The sequence below is a fragment of the Heterodontus francisci genome, unplaced genomic scaffold (assembly GCF_036365525.1).
Source record: "Heterodontus francisci isolate sHetFra1 unplaced genomic scaffold, sHetFra1.hap1 HAP1_SCAFFOLD_840, whole genome shotgun sequence".
Lineage (NCBI taxonomy): Eukaryota > Metazoa > Chordata > Chondrichthyes > Heterodontiformes > Heterodontidae > Heterodontus > Heterodontus francisci.
In genome coordinates, this window is record NW_027141701.1 from 139,980 (window position 1) to 165,451 (window position 25,472).

At 44.9% G+C, this 25,472-nt stretch overlaps 1 protein-coding gene across 14 annotated transcripts in view; it reads left to right on the forward strand.

Annotated features, from left to right (window-relative positions):
• The window catches only part of LOC137364437 (class I histocompatibility antigen, F10 alpha chain-like), a 40,090-nt gene extending 15,384 nt beyond the window's left edge, over positions 1-24,706 (forward strand). Inside the window, exons 5-9 of one of the 14 annotated variants that reach the window (XM_068027664.1) lie at positions 7,818-7,943; positions 8,888-8,923; positions 9,300-9,347; positions 16,014-16,076; positions 24,605-24,706. In XM_068027664.1, coding sequence (XP_067883765.1) covers positions 7,818-7,943; positions 8,888-8,923; positions 9,300-9,346 — 209 coding nt within the window. In that variant the 3' untranslated portion in view covers position 9,347; positions 16,014-16,076; positions 24,605-24,706. Of the gene's footprint in view, positions 1-3,503; positions 3,606-7,817; positions 7,944-8,887; positions 8,924-9,299; positions 9,479-11,220; positions 13,851-16,013; positions 16,077-24,604 lie in introns of those variants that run through there. The other 13 variants (XM_068027656.1, XM_068027651.1, XM_068027653.1 and 10 more) reach the window with 13 other exon arrangements.
• The last annotated feature ends 766 nt before the right edge of the window (positions 24,707-25,472 follow it).

Here is a 25,472-nt window from a genome sequence, read left to right on the forward strand (position 1 = left end):
TCCTGAAATCTGTTCTAATCCTCTTCATTGGTTACTGCATTTCTGAGTTTTGTGTCATTGCACACCTTGAATTTATGCCCTTATACCCAAGTCCAGATTATTAATATATATCAAAAAGAGATGTGATCCTCATACCAATCCTTCACTTTCTACTTCCTTCCAGTCTGAAAAATAATCATTCACCATTCCTCTCTGATTTCTGTCCCTGATCCAATTCCATATCCACTCTGACACTGTCCCTCTAATCCCATTGGCTTCAATTTTACTAGTAAGTCTATTTTGTGGCACTTTATCAAATGCCTTCTGAAAGCCCATATACACAACATACAGCACACTACCCTCATCAACACTGTCCGTCTATTCATCAGAGAACTTGATCAAGTTTGACAAGTTTGCCTTTGACAATTCTGTGCTCGCTTTCAATTTATTAACCCATGTTTTTCAACCTGACATTAAGTTTGTCCCAGATTGTTACAACATGAACAAGAGAGGATCGAGGTAAGTGAAAGCAATCAATGGAGACTGTGATAAGAATTGTAATGGGAGTTGGCTACAGGCTTCCTGATAATACATTCTTCCACTGCATAGCTGTTAATTCAGAGATCAAAGAGACTTGTAGTAAATGAAGAGATGTTTTAATGGGAGACTTTAATTCCCATATAGATTGGGAAGAACAGAGTAGCTCAAGTCAGAAAGCTTGTGAATTTCTTGACTGCATTCAACATAGTTTTCTGGAACCAACAAACAGGCAGGCCACACTAGCTCTAGTAGTGAGCCAGACATAGTTAATCTAACGGTAAGGGAACATTTACTTAACTGCGAGCCTGACATGTTTGAAAAGGAAAAACATAATACTGTTATGAAGATCCTCGAATTTGGTAAGGCTAACTTTTAATAGGATGAGACAGAGACTGATGACCGCAAACTGAACAAAACTGTTATTGGGTAAAACTACAGATGAACAGTGGGAGGTGTTCAGAAAAGAATTTAGCTTAATACAGAAACGAGAAGGGCCGAGAGGTCTACTCGAGAAGAAGTGAAAGGTAACCTAAAACTAAAGGATAAAGCAAAGCATAGTATAGATCGAGGGGACTGGGAGAGAGCGAAAGAACATACAGTAAGAGCAGAAATATCAACAGACATTTATGAGGGTATCAAGATTAACACAAAGCTTTTACAATTATGTCAGAAGAAAAAGGCCCATGTGGCCCTTTAAAAATCATTGCGGTCATACTGCAAATGTGAATAAGGAAAGGGTAGGACTTTTAGAATAATACAATAAAAACAGACAATGTTGGAAATACTCAGCAGGTCAGGTAGCATCTGTACAGAGAGCAATAATGTTAACCTTTCAGATCAGTGACCTCCATTCTGACAAAGTGGTATTGACCTGAAACATTAACTCTGTTGCTCACGTCATAGATGCTGCCTGACCTGCTGAGTATTTCTAGAATGTTATGTTTTTATTTCAGATTTCCAGCATCTGCAGTGTTTTATTTTGTTGGAACTTCGTGTCATTGAATCATAGAACCCTACAGCACAGTAGGAGGCCATTTGGCCCATAGAGCCTATGCTGGCTCTTGGGATGAGTAGTCATTCTTAGTCCCATGTGTCTGCTTTTTGTCCCTAAATGTGTCAGCTCATCATCCTCAAATATCTGTACAACACCCTGTTTAAAATTGTTTCTGGAATCAGCTTCCACTTCTTTTCAGGTAGAACATTCCAGATCCCGACAGCTGAGTAAAATAAAATCCTCATTTCCCCTCTCTATCTTTTACCAATGATTTTAAATCTATAACCTCTGGTTATTGACCCACTCACCGGAGGGAATAACTTTCCTCTCTCTACCTTAGCAAAACTGCTCATCATCTTGAAAAAAATCTATTAGGTCACCTCTTAACCTTCTCGATTCCAAGGGGAACAGTCCTAACTTTTCCAACCTCTCCTCATAACTATAGTCTGTTATCTCTGTTAACATCCTGATAAACCTCCTCTGTGCCCTTTCTAAGGCCTTTACATCTTTTCGGAAGTGTGGTGCCCGGAATTGTCCACAATACTCCAACCGAGGCCTAACCAGTGATTTATAAAGTTCTAGCATGATCACTTTACTTTTATATTCTGTACCTCGATTTATAAATCCATGTAACCCATATACTTTTACAACCACCTTATCAACTTGCTGTGCCATCTTTAAGGATTTGTGCATATGGAAACCAAGGTCTCTTTATTCATCTACACTTTTCAAAATATCGTCTACATTCTTTCAACATTAGTCCTTCCAAAGTGCATCACTTCACACTTCCCTACATTGAACTTCACCTGCCACGTCTTTGTCCATTTCACCATCCTGTCACCCTGAAGCCTAGAATGATTGAATCACAGAATCATTACCGTGCAGGAGAAGGCCATTTGGTCCATCTTGTCTACACTGGCTCTCTGAAAGAGCAATTTCCTCAGTTCCATTCAGCTGCCTTCTCCCTGTAACCCTGCACATTCTTCCTTTTCATATAACTGTCTAATTCCCTTTTGAATGCTTCAATTGAACCTGCCTCCACCACGTTCTCAGGCAGTGCATTCTAAACCATAACCACTCGCTGCATGAAACAGCTTTTCCTCATGTCACTTTTGCTTAACTTTACCAAATACTTGAAATCTGTGCCCTCTCATTCTCGATCCTTTCACGAGTGGGAACAGTTTCTCTCTCTCTACTCTGTTCAGACCCCTCATGATTTTGAATACCTCTATCAAATCACCTCTCAGCCTTCTCTTCTCCAAGGAAAACAGTCTTAACTTCTCCAATCTATCTTCATAACTGAACCATTCTCGTGAACCCTTTCTGTAATCTCTCCAATGCCTTCACATCTTTCCTAAAGTGCGGCCACCAGAACTGGATGCAATGCTCCAGCTGAGGCCAAACTAGTGTCTTATATAAATTCAACATAACTTCCTTGCTCTTGTACTCTATCCCCCTACTAATAAAGCACAGGATACTGTATGCTTTATTAACCTCTCTTTCAACCTGTCCTGCCACCTTCAATGACTTTTGCACATATACACATAGGTCCCTCTGCTCCTGCACCCCCTTCTGAATTGTACCCTTTATTCTATATTGTCTCTCCATGTTCGTCCTATCCTCATTACTCCATACTACTTTGCCAAAAGTTTTATCATTTGCAAACTTTATAATGCTGTTCCCTACACCTAAGCCTAAGCCATTTATAAAAGTTGCCAAGAGTAATGGACCCAAAACTGACCCTTGGGAAACAACACTGCCCCCCACTTCCCAATCTGAAAAACATCTACCAACATCCTTTGCTTCCAGTCACTGAGCCAGTTTCATATCCCCTTGGTTCCATGGGCTGACATCTCCTTAATAAGCCTCCTGTGCAGCATTTTACTGAACACCTTCCAAAAGTCCATATGTGCAACATCTATTGAACTATTTGTCAGTTCCAAAGACGGGTCACTGATCCGAAACATTAACTCTGCTTCTCTTTTCACAGATGCTGCCAGACCTACTGAGTGGTTCCAGCATTTCTTGTTTTTATATCTATTGAACTATGTTGATCAATCTTCTTCGTTACCTCATCAAAGAATTCAATCAAGTTGGTCAGACACAATTTGCCTTTAACAAACCCATGCTGGCTCTTCTTGATTAACCCATGCCTTTCCAATTGAAAGTTAATTTTGTCCTTGATACTGGATTTGAATAACTTCCCCACTACCAATTATCAGCTGACTGGCCTGTGATTTCCTGGTTTATCCCTCTCCCCTTTCTTTAATAGTGGTATAACATTAGCAACCCTCCAGTTCTCCAATAGCGCTCCTATATCCAATGAAGATTGAAAGATTACATAGGATAAATAGTAGAGAAACTGGCCATTTGGCCCAACCAGTCCATGTTGGTGTTTATGCACCACTCAAGCCTCCTCCCATCTTTCCTCATTTAAAGGACGGCACAGTGGCGCAGTGGTTAGCACCGCAGCCTCACAGCTCCAGCGGCCCGGGTTCAATTCTGGGTACTGCCTCTGTGGAGTTTGCAAGTTCTCCCTGTGTCTGCGTGGGTTTCCTCCGGGTGCTCCGGTTTCCTCCCACATGCCAAAGACTTGCAGGTTGACAGGTGAATTGGCCATTAGCAATTGCTCCTAGTATAGGGAGGGAAATATAGGGACAGGTGGGGATGTGGTAGGAAAATGGAATTAGTGTTGGATTAGTATAAATGAGTGGTTGATGGTCAGCACAGACTCGGTGGGCCGAAGGGCCTGTTTCAGTGCTGTATCTCTAAACTAAAAAAAATCTATCATCGTAACTCTGTATTCCCTTCTCCCTCATATGCTTGTCTAGTTTCTCCTTAAATAGATCGATACTATTTGCTTCAATCACTCCCTGTGATAGCGAATTCTGTGTTCACATGGTAGCTATCTGTTATTGATCTCCTCCTGTTATGGTCTTCCCAACAAGTGGAAAATTTCTCTCTCTATCCACTCTGTGAAATCCTGTCAAATTTTAAAGACCTCTTTTCAGTCACAATTCATCCTTGTTTTTAAAGAGAAAAGAGACCCAGCTGTTCATCCTTTCCTGATATGTATACCCATGTATTTCCTGTATTGTCCTTGTAAATCTTCTTTCACTCTCTTGAGTGCTTCTATCTCTTTTTTTATAATATGGCAACTGGGACGTCGCGCGGTTTGATACAGGTTTAACATAATTTCAGTACTTTTCAATTCTATTCCTCTAGAAAGAAAGCCTTGCTAACCTGTAGTGATTGGTGTATTTGTACATTCCTGTACTTTTCATAATCTTCCTGGTTATTAACTGAATCTTGCTAGTGACATCTGTCATAGCCTCCTTTTTCCTCTGCTTTAGTTTAACTTTTACTTCCTTTGTCATCCAGGGCACATTAGCTTTGGATGCTCTGCCCTTTCCCCTTCAAAGGAACATATCTAGTTTATATGTTTCTGTCTGAACTATCTCTTCCCGAATGTTCTCCATTGCTCTGTTACTGCTTTACTTTTTCCAGGCTTCAATCTTCATAGGAATGGGAAAGGATAATATACCTGACATTGCAGGGAAACAAATAATGAACCAATGACAATGTAAGCTGGAAAATAGTATTTAGAAAAATGACTGTAGAGACTGAGAAATGCCCAGGACCTGTTGGTTTCACCCCTGGGTTTTAAAGAAAGTAGGTGAGGAAATTGTAGATAATTTCGCCATAATCTTCCAAAGCTCCCTCGATGCAGGAATTATTCCTATCGATTGGAAAATTGTATACATAACTTCATTATTAAAGAAAGGTGAGAGAGAAACCAAGAAATTATAAATCTGTTAGTCTAACATCTGTTGTGGGGAAGGTTATGGAATCTATCATTAAGACAGAGTGACTGAGTACTTAGAGAAATTTGAGCTGATTGAAGAGAGCCAATGTGGATTTGTAAGGGGGAGGTCATGTCTAATGAAACAAATTGAATTTTTTTGAGGAAGTAACTAAAGTAGTGGATAGGGGAATGTCTATGGATATAGTTTATGTGGACTTGCTGAAGACTTTCGATAAGGTTCCACATAAGAGATTTCTTAAAGCTCTTGGAATTGAAAGCATATTATTGAGCTGATTAGGAAATTGATTTGGCAGTAGACAGACTGTAGGGATAATGGGTATGTATGAATTGGAAGGAAATGACCAGTGTTATCTCACGGGGATCTGTGCTGGGGCCTCAACCATTCAGTATTTAAAGTCTTAAAAAGCACAATAGAGCGACACATATCCAAGTTTACTGATGACACCAGGTTCAGTGGCATAGCAAGCAGAGTAGACAGGAGCATAAAATTACAAGAGACATTGATTGTTTGGGTGGGCAAAATTGTGGCAGATGTATTTCCGTGCAGGCAAACGTGAAGTCATCCATTTTGGATGAAATAAGGGTAGATCAGCGTATTTTCTAAATGGTGGAAAGCCTTGTCTCGGACCAGACCTGGAGAACTGTGTACAGTTCTGGGCACCTCATCTTTAGAAAGGTATAAATATACTGGCCTTGGAAGGAGTGCAGCACAGATTCAACAGAATGTTACTTGGCTACAAAGGTTTAATTATGAGGAGAGATTACACAGACTAGGCTTGTGTTCCCTGGGATAGAGAAGGTTAAAGGACGATTGAGGTTTTCAGGATTTTGGAAGGAATTGAGGGTAAGGTAGATGGAAAGAAACTTTTCTGCTGGTGGTGGAGTCTCGGACAAAGGGGATATAACATTGAAATCAGACCCAGACCATTCAGGAGAGAAGTTAGGAAGCGTTTCTTCAAACAGATGGTGGGAGAAGTGTGTAACTCTGTTCCATAAAAAGCAGTAAATGCTAGCTCAATTAAATTCAGATCTGAGGTCAATAGATTTTTTTGCTAGCTAATCTATTGAGGTATATGGAGTTAGGACACAGATCACCCTCAATATCACTGAATGGCAGAACAGGCTCTAAGGATTGAATGGTCTACTCCTATTCCTGTTGTCTCAACATTCTCGCACCACTGAAGTCAGGCTAACAGTAGTTGCCCAGGTGTGTGTGTGTGTGTGTGTGTGTGTGTGTGTGTGTGTGTGTGTGTGTGTGTGTGTGTGTGTGTGTGTGTGTGTGTGTGTGTGTGTGTGTGTGTGTGTGTGTAACATTTGACATTTGCACCTCTCCAGTCCTCTGGCACCATCCCACTACCGAAGGAGGATTGCAAGATTGTGACCACAGCCTCCGATATCTCCACCTTTAATTCCCTCAGTAATCTCAGTGACTTTTCTACTTTCAGCATTGCCAACCTTTTAACTACCTCCTCTTTATCAATTTTTATTCTATTCAGTTTCTCTACTACCTCTTCCTCTACTGTGAAATTAGCAGCACCCTCTTTAGTGATGTTTATCAAACCAATCGACTGCTTTTCAACTCACTGAAATTAGCCCTCCTCCAGTTGAGTAATTTCATGTTCAATTGTTCCATGTCATTTTCCATAACTACTGTAAACCTGATGATATTGTGATCACTGTTTCCCAAATGCACCCCAATTAAAACATGCTCCACTTGCCCTACTTCATTCCCCAGAACTAGATCCAACACTGCCTCCTTCCACATTGAACTGGAAACACAATGATCAATAAAGTTCTCTTGTATACATTTCAGGAATTCCTTTCTGACCTTTGCCTTTACATTGTTACTATCCCAGTCTATATTAGGATGATTGAACTCCCCCATTATCACCATTCTAAAGTTCTTACATCTTTCTGCAATCTACCTGCAGATTTGCTTCTCGACCTCCTTCCCTATATTTGGGGTGACCAATAGTTTACACCCAGCAATGAAATAGCTCCTCTATTGTTCCTTAACTCTACCCAAATAGATTCTGACATTGAATCCTCCAGCATGTCACCCCTTTCCAGTGCTGTAACAGTATCTTTGATCAATATGGCACCCCCTCTTTCCTTTCCCTAGAAACTCCCTACCTCCCATCACTATGCTGCAACAAGCCTATTCTGAGATTGATGTGGGAATTAATCACTTGTTTGGGTGACTGGAAGTGTCTTTGGAATGATGTGGAATTCCAATGTCTGCATTTATTTATCTCCTTTAATGTAGATAAACATCCCAAAGTGCTTCACAGGAGTGTAATCCAAGTCATGCTGAACCTTTCTAACCTACAACATGCTCTGCTCAGACTGCCCATTACATCACAGAATTGAATCTCATTCAAACTCAGGCCCCGCTTTGGTACACTTGCTTCTGAATGAGCAGCGATTGTGGTTATTCATTGATCTCCTCCTCATTTCCCCCCTCCCCCCCCCCCACAGCCAGGATGCTCCCAGTGACTGTAGGATCTTCAGAGGGAACAAATATCAGACTGATTGTTGGAATTGTTGTTGCTGCCATCGCTCTGATTGCTGTTGTCATCGGTGCAGTTGCGTTGAAAAGGAGAGGTAGGAAGTGAGGGCAGGGTCTGTCACTCTCTGGTATCAGCAGTTTTAAAATGTTAAAGCACAAATATCAAAGCATTAGAGACTTTCCTACACATGTGGGAAATGCACACACAGTCCAGTGATGTACAGAGCGTGAGGGGGCTGAGGAACAGGATGTGAGAGGACCGAGGGCCCATATGGGGAGCTGGGACTGAGGGACTCTTACACGGAGTGAGGGGACTGGGGGTCCCGTACATGGAGTGAGGGGACTGGGGGCCTGTACAGTGAGTGAGGTGACTGAGGGCCTGTACAGGGAGTGAGGGGACTGTGGGCCTGTACAGGGAGTGAGGTGACTGAGGGCCCATATCGGGAGTTAGGGGACTGAGGTCCCGTACAGGGAGTGAGGTGACTGAGGGCCTATATGGGGAGTCAGGGGACTGAGGGACCCTTACATGGAGTGAGGTGACTGAGGTCCCGTACAGGGAGTGAGAGGACTGAGGTCCCGTACAGGGAGTGAGGGGACTGAGATCCCGTACAGGGAGTGAGGTGACCGAGGTCCCGTACAGGGTGTGAGGTGACTGAGGGCCCATATAGGGAGTCAGGGGACTGAGGTCCCCTACAGGGAGTGAGGGGACTGGGGGCCTGTACAGGGAGTGAGGGGACTGAGATCCCGTACAGGGAGTGAGGGGACTGAGGTCCCGTACAGGGTGTGAGGTGACTGAGGGCCCATATGGGGAGTCAGGGGACTGAGGTCCCCTACAGGGAGTGAGGGGACTGGGGGGCCTGTACAGGGGATGAAGGGACTGGGCTGAATGCAGAGTAAAGGGTTGAGTGAGGAGCAGAGTCTCCTGTAAGCGAGCTCAGGTTAAGCTGGTCATTCCCCCCATGACTACAGTAAGTTTGTGTGGGTGAGGGGTGGGTGGGGGAGCTTTTGTTAACTGAAGTTCTGTTTCTGATCTTTGTAGGAGGAGAATATAAACACAGTTACAGCTCAGCAAATCGTAAGTGTGCAAATATTACAATAGTCTGGTTCAGTTGTTAGCTGCCTTGTCTTCGAGGCAGAACTTTCTGGCATGGACTCGATTGGCTGAACAGCCATTTCTGGTCTGTTAAGACAGTATAGCTCCATTACTTTGTCTCTGTGTGTGTTTACCTCTCTGTTTCTCTCTCTCTGTCTCTCTCTCTGTCTCTCTCTGTGTCTCTCTCTGTGTCTCTCTCTATCTCTGTCTCTCTCTGTCTCTGTCTCTCTCTGTCTCTGTCTCTCTCTCTGTCTCTCTCTCTCTCTCTGTCTCTCTCTCTCTCTCTGTCTCTGTCTCTCTATGGAACATTCACCATGTTGTAAAGTGACTGTGTGACTGAAATCTTTCTTTTTCACAGCTGTAAGAGGAGTGGAATCATCCTCGAACTCATCAGCCCTGGCCTGAGGTATGAATCACTCACTGGAGTTTAACAGCAGCTAAACTAGCATCAAAGCAGTTTATAAACAGCAGTAACTGTGAGCTCAGGGTATCGGAAGGGACTTTACTGAGTTTCACCACTGGCTCGCAGTGTTTTCACTTGTTTACATAAATTTCTCACATAGTGCTGTATCTCTAAATAGAAATAAAAATAAATAAATAAAGTGTAAGTTGAGTTTCATGAGCCAGTCTGTAAGAGACACAAGCTCCAATGGTAAAGTGACTAACTCTGATAGTCGTGGCCTACCATTGATCAACTCTGGTTTAATACACAGGAGTTCCATCAATATCAGCTGGTTTTGTGACAAGGAGCAGTTTTTTTAACCCACCATCAGTATTGAGCAGGTCCAGGTCTGGTCAGGTAGAGTGAAGCTGTCCTCCTCAATTTAACCTCGAGTCACCTCCTTTCATTCTCCTACTGCTCCTCACCATTCATTGCTGCTCTTCCCCATCACAAAGATATACTTGTATATTACAAACCACAGGGAGGCCATTCAGCCTCTCTGGCTCCTCCTTGCTCAGACTGCGATGATTCCTCACACTCCCCCATGTCTAACTGCTGTCCACGTCTCTATCCAGAGACCAGTCTAAGTACTGCTGACTTGTTCTGAACTTGTCTTGTTACTTTGTACCCCTGGTCCTGCACTGATGGTGTAACATGAACCTCCTGGGATTCTCTTGTTCTGTTAAATGTGCCTGACCTGCATCCAGTTCCCTTGAGCCAATGAATTAAACGTACAACTGTTTTGGACCAATGGGAGGTCAATATGTTGGGAAGGGAGCAGGTGATTCCAGGAGTGTGACTGGATTGTGCAGGTTAATATTCCAGGCAGCAAAGACATGAATCACACGGAGAACTGGAACTTTCTAAAGCTGGGCTGGTGAGCAACAAACTTCCGGATGCTGTCAGCTGTTTAGTGAGACACTGCAGCTGTTTAATATACTGGAGGATGGGATCTGTCACCTGGAGAGGGGGAGATAGTTGTGCTGTGTACGTGGGGACAGAGATTAGACTTCATTTTGGAGCCTGGGTCTTAGACTGATAGATTGTGCAGTGAGCCTGGTGATCCTGTGCTGGGACACTCGATCTTCACTGAGATATGGTGCTCCTGGAGAAGTTTCAGGGGATGGATTGTGGGTTCAGGCTGGTCAGTCTGGGTTCAGTCATATCACTGCACTCTTTACCTGTGACTGTAGGGAACCTGTCCCATGACACCTGGAACAGCTGCCAATGATGTGTTAAAGGGAGTGGGATTGGGGGGGAGGGGGGGAAGAAAGGGGTCAGAATTGGAGGTGCGTAGAGATCTCTGAGTTGGGGGGCTACAGAGGTTATGAAGATATGGAGGGATTTGACAATGAGGATGAGAACCTTAAAATCAATTGAGACATTACCGGACCAGGAACCTATGTAGGATAGAGAACGCAGGGGTGATGGTGAATGGGACTTGGTGTGAGTTAGGATTCGGGCAGCAGAGTTTTGGATGACCTGAAGTTTATGGAGGATGAAATATGAGAGGTTGGTCAGCAGTGTCTGGGGGTAATGAAGGTATTGATGAGAGTTTCAGCAGCAGATGAGCTGAGGCAGAGATGGAGTAGGTTAGTGTTACTGCGCTGGATCAAGAGGGGATCTTGGTGATGGAGAGGTTATGGTGTTGGAAGCTCAGCTCAGGAATAAATAGGACACTGAGGTTGTGAACAATCTGGTTCAGTCTGACAGTGACCAGGGAGAGGGATGGAGTAAGTGTCTAAGGAACAGAGTTTCCACATTGATCTTTCTGGGTTCCAACTCCTGTACTGGGTGTGAAGCCTCCATGTGATTCTGTCCATCTCTCATTTGCCAGGTTGATTCCGAATTGAAGATTACTTGAACTAGAGATTGGACTGGCTGTGTCACTGGGAGGATTCATTTAGAAACAATCTGGATGTTTTATCTTTATTTGGCTGTGTTTTATATAGTGAAACAATACATCTATCATTTATTGGAATTCTGAGTTTATTTTCTGCTTGGTAATTTGGTAGAAATCTCCAGTTGAATATTTTGGAGTTTAATATTGAGATGTTTCTAATTGCTGTTGTTGCTTGCATTCCTGCATCTGAGAAATGTTCATTTAAACCAGTAAAGGGGAGGGATCGACAGACCGTGACCAATCACAGATCACTGAGCACAGGGAGGGATCGACAGGCCACTGACCAATCACAGACCACTGAGCACAGGGAGGGATCGACAGGCCGTGACCAATCACAGATCACTGAGCACAGGGAGGGATTGACAGGCCGTGACCAATCACAGATCACTGAGCACAGGGAGGGATCGACAGGCCACTGACCAATCACAGACCACTGAGCACAGGGAGGGATCGACAGGCCGTGACCAATCACAGATCACTGAGCACAGGGAGGGATTGACAGGCCGTGACCAATCACAGATCACTGAGCACAGGGAGGGATCGACAGGCAGGTGACCAATCACAGATCACTGAGCACAGGGAGGGATAGACAGGCCGTGACCAATCACAGATCACTGAGCACAGGGAGGGATCGACAGGCAGGTGACCAATCACAGATCACTGAGCACAGGGAGGGATCGACAGGCAGGTGACCAATCACAGATCACTGAGCACAGGGAGGGATCGACAGGCCATGACCAATCACAGATCACTGAGCACAGGGAGGGATCGACAGGCTGGTGACCAATCACTGAGCACAGGGAGGGATCGACAGGCCGTGACCAATCATAGATCACTGAGCACAGGGAGGGATTGACAGGCCGGTGAACAATCATAGATCACTGAGCACAGGGAGGGATCAACAGGCCAGTGACCAATCACAGATCTCTGATTATAGGGAGGGATCGACAGGCCGGTGACCAATCACAGATCATTGAGCACAGGGAGGGATCGACAGGCCACTGACCAGAGATCACTGAGCACAGGGAGGGATCAACAGGCCAGTGACCAATCACAGATCTCTGATTATAGGGAGGGATCGACAGGCCACTGACCAATCAAAGATCACTGAGCACAGGGAGGGATCGACAGGCCGGTGACCAATCATAGATCACTGATTATAGGGAGGGATCGACAGGCCGGTGACCAATCATAGATCTCTGATTATAGGGAGGGATCGACAGGCCGGTGACCAATCATAGATCACTGAGCACAGGGAGTGATTGACAGGCCGGTGACCAATCATAGATCTCTGATTATAGGGAGGGATCGACAGGCCGGTGACCAATCACAGATCACTGATTATAGGGAGGGATCGACAGGCCGGTAACCAATCATAGATCACTGAGCACAGGGAGTGATTGACAGGCCGGTGACCAATCATAGATCTCTGATTATAGGGAGGGATCGACAGGCCGGTGACCAATCACAGATCATTGATTATAGGGAGGGATCGACAGGCCGGTGACCAATCACAGATCTCTGATTATAGGGAGGGATCGACAGGCCGGTGACCAATCATAGATCACTGAGCACAGGGAGGGATCAACAGGCCGGTGACCAATCACAGATCACTGATTATAGGGAGGGATCGACAGGCCGGTGACCAATCACAGATCTCTGATTATAGGGAGGGATCGACAGGCCGGTGACCAATCATAGATCACTGAGCACAGGGAGGGATCGACAGACCGGTGACCAATCACAGATCTCTGATTATAGGGAGGGATCGACAGGCCGGTGACCAATCACAGATCATTGATTATAGGGAGGGATCGACAGGCCGGTGACCAATCACAGATTACTGAGCACAGGGAGGGATCGACAGGCCACTGACCAATCACAGATCACTGAGCACAGGGAGGGATCGACAGGCCACTGACCAATCACAGATCACTGAGCACAGGGAGGGATCGACAGGCCGGTGACCAATCACAGATCACTGAGCACAGGGTGGGATCAACAGGCCAGTGACCGGTCACAGATCACTGAACACAGGGAGGGATCGACAGACCAGTGACCGGTCACAGATCACTGAGCACAGGGAGGGATCGACAGGCCACTGACCAATCACAAATCACTGAGCACAGGGAGGGATCGACAGGCCACTGACCAATCACAAATCACTGAGCATAGGGAGGGATCGACAGGCCACTGACCAATCACAAATCACTGATTATAGGGAGGGATCGACAGGCCATTGACCAATCACAGATCACTGACTATGTTTCTATCTCTTCCCTCTGGGAGGTTCGACGTTTTAATTCTCTGATCAGTTTAAGTTTCTGTTTTTTAACTGTCCGTCTTCATTGGTGCCTGAGGTTGGATCCTGTGTTTCCCGGGAATGTGGTTTATTAAATGAAATGAACAGCTTCACTTCCCTGAACCCAGTCTGTCACTGGCCTGTTGTATGAACCGAGGGTGGGGAATGTAAAATGTTTGGGATTGCACTCTGTACCACTCTACGTACTGGATTAAAGTTTACATTTGTACCTATTGAATAATAAAAACACTTGTTCCACAAACTGTATCTGTGTGTTCACTCTGTCCAGTCCCAGACCCTGACACAAAGAACCAGGATCACTAAGAATCATTTGATCAGGGTTGACTTTGAAACCATCACCCTGACCATCCCCTCCCCCTGCCCCATGACCAGTACAATACCAGACAGGGAATTCCCAGAGCAGCCAGTAATTCTCACTGGCCTTCACCATCCTACCTGGATGAAAGTTCCATGTCTATCCAGAGCTCAGTTACTGCTTTCCCATTACCCTCCTTCCCTCTCTGCTGCCTCTCAGGGAAATCTTGCCTGTCCCTCCTGCTCTACTATTTAGAGTAGGCCAGTGGACTGGTTACACTATGAACAGTTTGAGACAGTTCCCTGTGTCTTTGGACAGACCATCTTTCATTCCACCTCCATCACGAGCAGCTTAGCCCCACTACCACAGTCTGCCGTTTGCCTGTATTTGCATTGACCGGACAGTGTTCTCAATTACCCTGCCAACCAAAGACTGGACAATTACTGGCTCCCTGAGGAACTGACTGTCCACTGGCTCCTGGCACTACCCCTGAACGGAGGGAATGTAGGTATAATATTCCTTGAAGGAACAGAAAGCCACAGCCAAGAGCTCTCTCCAACCCAGCAGTAAATTAGGAATGGCCTTTGGAGACGTCCCTGTTAACTACTGGCCCAATCCCTCTGTGGCAGCAGTGTGGGATGGCAGATACCAACCTGCTCCTGGTCTCTGACTCTCTCTCTCTCTCATGAAAAGGCCTCAACAGATGCTGGTTGTGTTCCAACTCTGGCTCCCAATTCCAGGAAGCTTCCACAGGCTGAGCCGACAGGGAAGGTTGATAGGGAGTCCTGGGAGCAGGGATCAAGGCAGCTATAAACTGATGAATACAAGTCATTGGTTAAACCTTCGAGATGTGAACCCCTGCCACTTGGGGGAAGTGGCACTGAGACACATGTACCCTCCTTGGGAGAGGGTGCCCTCGCAATCTGGCTGTCCCTCAGCAGTTAGAGGGAGAGGTTGAAGGTGGCTCCACAGTGATGGTGGGGGGAGACACTGATCTATAAAAAGTGAACAGAGACCTGCGACTGCCCTCACCAAGGTGGAAATCACCCACAACATCGACGATCCTCAGCATGGTTGAGTCCTCAGAGGGTGATGTCCCCAAATGAGCCAGTGCCAACTGGAGACCAATGTCCCAGGGCTGGGTTAGTGGCACCAGAGGGGATGGCAGATGCCTCGGGTGATGGACTCACCGACAGTAGCTGGTGCTGCCTGGGTGAACCAGCCTGACTCTGGCACCATAGACCCACAGAACAATTACAGCACAGAAGGAGGCCATTCAGCCCATTGTGTCTGTGCACAGACACCTCAGAGACGCTGGTGCCCAAAGAGGACCATTTGTCTTCATCCTGGGAGGTCTCAATAGAAGCTGTTAACAGGGCTTCACCTGATGGTGTGGACTGGGATATAAGGGACAGGTTGGTGAGTGGCCATAAGCATCCTGTCCCACTCTGAACCATCAAGACAACAGGAGCCTCCCCATCCTGAGCCTGTCCTGTTCAGTCCCAAGGTGAACCCACAGCTGACATCAGTGGGAGATGACTGTATGGACTTGGCACTAACCAGTTTCAGTGTCATTAACCCCAAGCAATGGTGAAGTGGAGTTGGAGCTGGAGCAGGTTTGCTGCTTGATGCTGATGTGGGGACAGGATGGCTGGATGTGGAGGTCCAGCACAAGGGGAGACGGGGTCAATTTATATATTTAACAATAGAAATCAATGTCAGAATCCCGAAGGTGGAAGTGGTAGGGATGACAGACTCAGTGACCTTACTCTCCAAACTCTGACTCACACACTATAGACAGCCTCTGTGAGCTCTGCAATCTGACCAACCAGTCTCTTTCACTCCTTCAAATATTGATCCAATTTCCCTTTAAAAGATGCAAAGCTCTTTCCATCACCCACTCCCTGTTTGTAGGGCATTCCATGTTCCAAACAACTCAGAAGGAATGTCTCCTATCCTCTCTCCTCACTCAATGAGCATTTTAAATTATTGCCCCCTCTTCAATGGCCCCTAAAACAGAGGAAATCGTATTTCCCGATTCACTTGATCAAAACCCTTCATCATTTGAAAATCCCTCAATGAAATCTCCTCTTGTCTCCTTTGTTCCAGTTGAAACAGTCTGAGCACAGATGGTTGGATGACATTGGAGGATCGGCCTGGAGATGAGGCACTGTAAGGGCACGGAATAAGCTTTCTCTTCTCGATTTTTAATTACAAGTATGCAGCAATAATACGTGTGTAAAAATAAATTACAGTATGCAAATGGTCATGCGAGGTGCAAAAGGATCTGTGTCAAATATAAAGCTAAACTGTTGATGCCTACAAAATGCAAAGCTCAGGACAGGTGCATCCTGGTCTGAACTGATGAGAAATGAATGTGATATGATGTGAGAAGAGGGGTGGGGGAGGAGCTCTTTGAGCTGTTTCACAGTCGTCCTGGGAGCACATTTCTTTGTGGATATTAACTGTCCAGAAAATAGCTCAAACTGTATGGGAGCCAGATAAGACAAGTAACATTACCTGTAAGCACAGTACAATCCTCCTACAAACACCAACTGCACTTTCCTGTACAAGTAGCAGATGGAATTTACTACAGAGCAATGTGAGATGTTGCATTTTGGCAGAAGAAATAGGAAGAAGCAATAGAGACTTAACAACACAGTTTGCAGGAACAGAGGGACCAGGGTATTCATGTGCGTAGACCTTTGAAGGTGGCAGAACATGTTGAGAGAATAATTAGCAGAGCATGTGGGAACTTGTACTGCATAAATAGATAAATAATTGAATAGAAATTATGCTTTACCATTTTGAAGCTCTGGTTAGGCCACAACTAAAGTATTGCATCCAGTTCTGAACATCACACTTTAGGAAGGTTGTGAGAGTCTTTGAGAGGGTGCAGAGGAGATTTACCAGAATGGTTCCAGGGATGCAGGCTGGAATCGTACGTTGGGCTGGAGGCCCCACCCAATGGCCAAGAATTCGGGGGTGAGCCCGCCTCCATCCCACCTGGAAGCCATGCAGAGATTTTACGGGCCCCTGGCCGTTAATTGTCCTCGGGCAGGAGTTCAACCCCTCTGAGGCAGGAACTCCAACCTCCAGGAGCTGCCAATCAGCGGGCTGTCAGCTCTCAGTCCCAGCAGTGCCACCAGGAGCGGTGGCACGACTGGCACTGCACCCGGCGAGAGGTGCAGCATGGATGCTGGCCTTAGAATGAAGCTAAGTGTGCAGGGCCTCACCGGGGACAATCGGCCGGGCCCTGTCAAGGCAAGCGGAGTCAGTTGTGGGGGCGGAGGGGAGGAATGTGCTGCAGTGGTGGCTGCTAGGTTTTGCCGAGTGGCCTCTTAAGGTCTTGAGCTGCCCACATGCTGCTGGTAATGGACTGGCAGTGATGGGAGGAGGCCCTGAAGTGGCTGTTAATTGGCTACTTAAGGGCTTTAATTGGCCTGAGGCGGGTGGGCCGTTTCTTGCCGCCACCACCGCACGTGAAACTGCAGCGAGTGCTGGAAGGCGACGGGAACGGCACCCCCCCACCTCCCACTCAGTTTTACAACCTCCCTCCTCCACCTCCAGACCGCTCCTGCAGGGGGTGTAAAATTCCAGCTGCAGGATTTTAGTTACATGGTTAGGTTGGAGAAACTGGGGTTATTCTTCTTGGAGCAAAGGAAGTTGAGGGGAGATTTACCAGAGAGGTACACATTTATGTCAGATTTAGATAAGGTAGACAAAGAAAATCTGTTCCCATTGGCTGATGGTGCAAGGACGAGGGGACACAGATTTAAGGTTTTGGACAAAAGATGCAGGGGAAATATGAAGAAGAATTTTTATATGTAGCGAGTGGTAATGACCTGTAACTCGCTGCCTACGAGGGTGATGGAAGCAGGGCCGATCAATGATTTCAAAAGGAAATTGGATCGACACTTGAGAGAAAGAAACTTTCCGGCCTACGGGGGTAGGGCGAGGGAATGGGACTGACTCTGTATAGGGAGCTGGCATGGACACAATGGGCCAAATGGCTTCAATCTGTGTTGTAATGACTCTATGACCTCCTGCAGGACCCTGGATGCACCTTCAGCTCGATGTTATCAGTTCATTGCCAACTCCTCCAGTTAACCAGTAACATGTGCTACTTATATTAGACAAGTTGATCAAATGGACAGAGGCTTTTCCTTACCATAATAATCGTGCTTTGGTTGAGGCTAAAATACCATTGATTGAGGTGATCTGCAGGTGGGGAGTGCACATACAGGTAGCTAGTGATCAAGGATCACATCTTACAGGAAACGTTTTTACTGAACGACAGAAATTGATGAGGATTAAATACAAATTGCCCATATGTCACCATCCTCAATGATCTGGAGTAGTGGAAAGAGAGAATAGGACTTCAAACAATGTTTAAAAAGTTCTGTGCAGATCACCCCTTTCAATGGGTGAGCATGTTACCAATGTATTTACTGGTGATGTGATCTAGACAGTGTCGTACTACATGAACTTACCCCTATCGGGTAATGACAGGATGTCTGATGTGTATGCCTGGACACCTACTGGTGCCCACAGCAGGTCCTTTGCTTTAAAGCAGTTGTACCACTGAGTGGTTGAAGCAGATGATCCATTACATCGATCAGACGAATCAATTCGTAGCATGGAATTTGGGAGAATCCAAGAATCAGGTCTAAAAGTACTTTGACAAATAGGATCATCCATTTGAGTATCAAATTGGAGACTCTGTAATGGTCCTAAATTATGGTAAAAAGGACCATTTTGTTAGAACAAAAACGGCAGGACTATACCCTATCACTGATCAGGCCAGTCCTGCCATGTATATAGTTCAGTTTTTAAGTAAGAAATGTCTGAGTTATATCAAATAGTATCACATTAATCAGCTCAAAACTGTCAAGGAATAAATACTACACCTTGCCGGCAGGTGGAATGTGTTTCTTAGAGTATTAATTGTTCTAGGTCTGGTTACCTACCTTGAGAGGCTACCTACTACTACAGAGATCGTATGGAGAGTCATAGAGTCATATCCAGCACAGAAGGAGGCCATTCGGCCCATCAAGTCCATGCCAGTTCTCCACGGAGCTCCCTAATCAGTCCTACTCCCCCACTCAATCTCCTGAAGATATATTTCCTTCAACTGGCCATCTAATTTCCTTTTGAAGTCATTGATTGCCTCCGATTCCACCACCCTTGAGGGCAGCGAGTTCCAGATCATTACCACCCGCTGTGTAACAAGTTCTTTCTCATATTCCCACGCTTCTCTTGCCCAAAACCTTCAATCTGTGTCCCCTAGTCCTTGTACCATTAGTTAATCGGTACAGTTTGTCCTTGTCTAGAGTGAGACAGATAAAATGTGTCTGAATGTCACTATGCCACCAAGCTGTAATATAACTGATGTTTGTAGTCACTGTCATATAAACTACCATGGAAAGGGGCACAGTAATGTTAGGCAATAATAAATGGTGCAAAGTAGGGTATAATGTCAGTCAGCACCCATGGAGAGGGATTTGGTCTATGATTATAATTTGTGCTCAGAGAATTGTAATCACTGTACTAATAATCATGATGTATGTTATTTGTGATGCTTAATGAAATGTTTGACAAAATATTTGAGTTTTAAATTGGCTGCATTAATTAAAAACTAATTGTCTAAATGTGAGGAGTTGGATAGGATTCCTTCTCTTCAAGGTGAAGAGTATACATGGGATAAACTTTCTCTTCTCCATTTTTAATAACAAGTATTTAACAAGATGTGTAAGAATAAATTGCAGTATGCAAATTGTCACATAAGGTGTGAAAGGATATGTAAATATTAGCTAAACTGTTGATGCCTTGAAATGCTGAGCTCAGGACAGATGCATCCTGTTGTGACCTAGTGTGAAAAAATAGAAAAGCAGATTATTTTTTAAAAGGTGTGAAACTTCCAAACATTGGTGTTCAGCAGTGCTTAGGTGTACTCATAGAAAGTTAACATGTAGGTACAGCAAGCAATTAGGAAGGCAAATGCAAGGGAATTGGAGTCCAGGAATAAGGAAATCTTGCCACAATTGTACAGGGCTTTGGTGAGACCACATCTGGAATGCTTTGTGCAATTCCAATCACTATACTGAAGGAAAGATCTATTTGCATTGGAGGCTGTACTTTAAAGGTTCACTAGATTGGTTCCTAGGATGAGAGAATTGTCCTATGATAAGAGGCTGAGTAAATTGGGTTCATGTTCTCTGGAGTTTAGAAGAATGAGAGGTGATCTCATTGAAACATATAGCATTCTGAAGATGCTGGATAGGGTAGATACTGAGAGATTGTTTCCACTGATCAGGGAATCTAGAATCTGGGGGCACAGTGTCAGGATACAGGACCGATCATTTAGGAATGAGATGAGGAGAAATTACTTCACTCCAAGTGTTGTGAATCTTTGGAATTCTCTACCCCAGAGGGTTGTGGATGCTCCATCGTTGAATATATTTAAGGCTGAGAGAGACAGGTCACTCAGGGAATCAAGGGATATGGGGAATGGGATGGAAAGTGGAATTGAGGCAGAAGATCAGCCATGATCAAATTGAAAAGTGGAGCAGGCTTGACGAACCGTATGGTCTACTGCTGCTCCTATTTCTTATATTCTTTTAAATGTCACGTAATGTGGAAAAAGTTGTTATTCCTGATGTTGAATAAGATTATCATGGATTAATTTATTCATATTTGTTTTACTGACTCATTTGCAGATATGTTGTAAAAATAGGATTCTAAGCACAGAAGAAATAGGAGGAGTCGATGATAAGGCCCATCGAACCTTCCCCACCATTCACTATGATCATGGCTCATCTTCTGTCTCAACGGATCAATAGTATAGTAGTAATGTTACAGGACAACTAATCCAGAAGCTCAGACTAATACTCCATAGGCATGAGTTCAAATCCCTCAATTAAAGCTGGTGCAGTTTAAATTCAATTATTTCATAAATAAAATAAAATAAAAAGTATGTCTCAGAAATTGGAATCATCAAGTTACCAGATTGTCATAAAAACCCATCTGGTTCACTGCTGTCCTTACCTGATCTGACCTACATGTGACTTCAGACTGACTGTAATTTGGTTGACTCTTAACTGCCCTCTGAAATGGCCTAGCAAGCCACTCAATTGTATCAAACCATGACAGAAAAGTCAAAGAATAAAAATAGACAGACCACCCGGCATTGACCTAGACAGCGAAAAAAACAAAGGCTCCACCCTGCCCAGTCGACCCTGCAAAGCTCTCGTCGCTAACATCTGGGGACTTGTGCCGAAATTGGGAGAGCTGTGCCACAGACCAGTCAAACAAGAGCCTGACATAGTCATACTCACAGAATCATACCTTACAGCCAATGTCCTAGACTCCTCCATCACCATCCCTGGGTATGTCCTGTCCCACCGACAGGACAGAACCACCATTGGTGGCAGCACAGTGGTATACAGTTGGGAGGTAGTTGTCCTGGAAGTCCTCAACATCGACTCCAGACCCCATGATGTCTTATGTCATCAGGTCAAAAATAAACAAGGAAACCTCCTGCTGAATACCACCTACAGCTCCCCCTCAGCTGTTGAATCACTCATCCATGATAAACATCACTTGGAAGAAGCACTGAGGGCAGCAAGGGTACAGAATGTACTCTGGGTAGGGGACTTCAATGTCCATCACCAACAGCAGTTTGGCAGCACCATTACTGACCAAGCTGCCCAAGTCCTGAAGGGCATATCTGCCAGACTGGGCCTGCAGCAGGTGATGAGAGAACCAACAAGAGGGAAAAACATACTTTACCTCACCAACTGCCCATGTCAGTCTTGGTAGGAGTGGCTACACATAGTTCTTGAGCAGATGAAGTCCCATCTTCACACTGAGGAGACCCTCCATCATGTTGCATGGCACTATCACCATGATAAATGGGATAGATTCAAAACAGGTGTGGCAGCTCAAAGCTGGGAATCCATGAGACACTGTGGGCCATCAGCAGCAGCAGAATTATATTCAACCACAATCTGTAACCTCATGGCCTTTCATATCCTCCACTCTACCATTAGCATCAAGCCAGAGGACCTATCCTGGTTCTATGAGGAGTGCAGGAGAGCATGCCAGGAGCAGCACCAGGCATACCTAAAAATGAGGTGCCAACCTGGTGAAGCTACAACACAGGACTACATGTATGATAAGCAGAAGAAGCAGCATGGGATAGAGAGAGCTAATCGATCCCACAACCAACGAATCAGATCCAGGCTCTGCAGTCCTGTCACATCCAGTCAGGAATGGCGGAGAACAATTAAACAACTAACAGGAGGAGGAGGCTTCACAAACAACCCCATCCTCAATGATGGGGGAGCCCAGGATGTCAGTGCAAAAGACAAGTTTGAAATATTTTCAACCATCTCCAGCCATATGTGTGGAGTGCATGATCCATCTTGGCCTCCTACTGAGGACCCCAGCATCATAGATGCCAGTCTTCAGCCAGTTTCACTCCACATGATATCAAGATAGGTAGATAAGGTGGCGAGGAAGGTATATGAGATACTTGCATTTATTAGCCAAGGCATAGAATATAAGAGCAGGGAGGTTATGATGGAGCTGTATAAAATGCTAGTTAGGCCACAGCTGGAGTACTGTGTACAGTTCTGGTCGCCACATTATAGGAAGGATGTGATTGCACTGCAGAGGGTGCAGAGGAAATTGCCTGGGCTGGAGCATTTCAGCTATGAAGAGAGACTGGATAGGCTAGGATTGTTTTCCTTAGAGCAGAGAAGGCTGACGGGAGATCTGATAGAGGAATACAAAATTATGAGGGGCATAGATTGGGTAGATAGGAAGAAACTTTTTCCCTTAGCAGAGGGGTCAATAACCAAGGGGCATAGATTTAAGGGGAGGAGGTTTAGAGGGGATTTGAGGAAAAGAAATTTCACCCAGCAGGTGGTTGGAATCTGGAACACACTGCCTGAAGGGGTGGTAGAGGCAGGAACCCTCACAACATTTAAGAAGTATTTAGATGTGCACTTGAAATGCCATAGCATACAAGGCTACGGGCCAAGTGCTGGAAAATGGGATTAGAATAGATAGGCTTGATGGCCGGCGCAGACCACAGTGGGCCAAAGGGCCTGTTTCTGTGCTGTTTAACTCTATGACTCTGAGAAATAGCAGCGCACTGTGGATACAGCAAAGGCTATGGGCCCTGAAAACATCCAAGTTGTAGTACTGAAAATTCGTGCTCCAGAACTAGCTGCACCCCTCGCCAAGCAGTTCCAGTACAGCTACAACACTGGCATCTACTCGACAATGTGGAACATTGCCCAGGTGTGTCCTGTCCACATATAGCAGCCCAATTCAATCCAGACAATTACCACCCCATCAGTCTACTCTAATCATCAGCAAAGTGAGAGAAGGTGTTGTCGACAGCGCTGTCAAGCGGCACTTACTCAGCAGCAACCTGCTAACCAATGCTCAGTTTGGGTTCCACCAGGGCACTCGGCTCCAGACCTCACTACAGCTTGGATCAAACTTGGACAAAAGAAATGAATTCAAGAAGTGAGGTGAGAGTGACTGCCCTTGACATCAAGGCAGCCTTTGACCGAGTATGACATCAAGGAGCACTCACAAAATTGGAAGTCAATGGGAATCGGGGGAAAACTCTCCACTGGTTGGAATCATACCCAGCACAAAGGGAAGATGGTTGTGGTTAGGAGGCCAATCATCTCTCCCAAGGATATTGCATATTCACTGAGGATGGCACAGTGTTCAGTACCGTGTGCCACTCCTCAGATACTGAAGCAGTCCATGCCCACCTGTAGCAAGATCTGGACAACATTTAACCTTCAGGCTTATGCTGATAAGTGGTAAGTAATATTCATGCCACACAATGCCAGGCAATGACCATCTCCAACAAGAGAGAATCTAACCATCTCCCTTTGACATTCAACAACATTACCGTCACTGAAATACCACGTTCAACATTTGGAGGAAGGCAGTGGGGTTTACCATTGACCAGAAAATTAGCTTAAGCAGCTATATACTGTACCTACAAGAGCAGGTCAGCATCTGGGAATTCTGATGTGAATAATTCCCCAAATTCTGCTCAATATTTGGAAAGCTTAAGTCAGGTGTGTGATGAAATACTCTCCACTTGCCTGGATGAGTGCAGCTCCAACAACATTCAAGAAGCTCGACACCATCCAGGAAAAATCAACCTCTTGATCTGCACCCATCCACCACCAGTGCACAGTGTAGCAGTGTGTACCATCTACAAGATCCATTGCAACAACTTACCAAGCCTCCTTCAACAGCATTCTCCAAATCCTCAACCTTTACCACCTACAAGGACAAGGACAGCAGACATATGGGAACACCATCACCTGTAAATTCCCCTCCAAGTCACACATCATGCGACTTGAAAGTATATCACTGCTCTTTCACTGTCGCTGGGACAAAATCCTGGTTTCCCTCCCTAACAGCACTGTGGGTGTACCTACACCACACGGACAGCAGCGGTTCAAGAAGGCAGCTCATTACTACCTTCTCATGGGCAATAAGGGATGGGAAATAAATGCTGTGGCCTTGCCAGTGACTGTCACACCTCATGAATGAATTTAAAAAAAAACAGATCATTCAATGGCCTTCAACTGGAACTTTATAACTGGTGCTTACTGTACAATCTTAATGCAGTGTCTGTCTCTCTTGTTCTATTGCAGAAAACCAACTGATGAAGGATGATATGGGACCCAAACTTTACTCAGTCTTTACAGTGTGAAACATTACAAGCATATACCTCCTAACTTGACCACACAGTTTCAGTAAGTGTCACTTTATGTGTGCTAAAATAAAACTCCAATTAATGCCCTTCACCTGCATATAAATAAACACAATTGATATACAATTAACAGATTCCCTTCTTTCTTTTTAAATAAATCTTAAGAGTTAATATGCACAAATAACATTTCAAAAGAAAATCAGAAACAATTTCCATATTCAGTACAGAGCGTTATATTGCCAGATGCTCCTCCTCGAGGACATGGAGAGTCAAAGAGAGAGAGAGAGAGATACAGCACCGAAACAGGCCCTTCGGCCCAAAGACCCCTAACAAGTTCTTTGTACAAGCATTTCTTTTTGTAAAACAATTCAGATTGTTGGTGACTTGCAGCTACCCATTTAATTTTAGAGATTTCATTTCTCTCCAACATTTGTTTTAAGCCAGTAAAGTCAATCCATATCCTTTTCTCACTCACATGTTTCATAGAGTGTACATTATCCCAAAAGGAACGATTATCTACATGGCATTCAATGGGTATACTATCTCCCAGTATGTCCATTGTATAGAATCCTACTTAAAATGTTTGTCAAATAGAATCCCACTGCCTCACAAAAGCCAGTGTTTCTGCACTAAAGTACTTTTAATAGGCCTGCTTTATTTTCTTAGCCTCCCTAACTAAAGGACAACATTTCCCATTTTCACCCATTAGAAATAACATGAAACCAGCTGCACTCTAATACCTATCAGGAAGATTAGCAGGTGAAGCCTCACTAAAAATAACTATTGCATGTTCTTTGGGTCACCTAAGT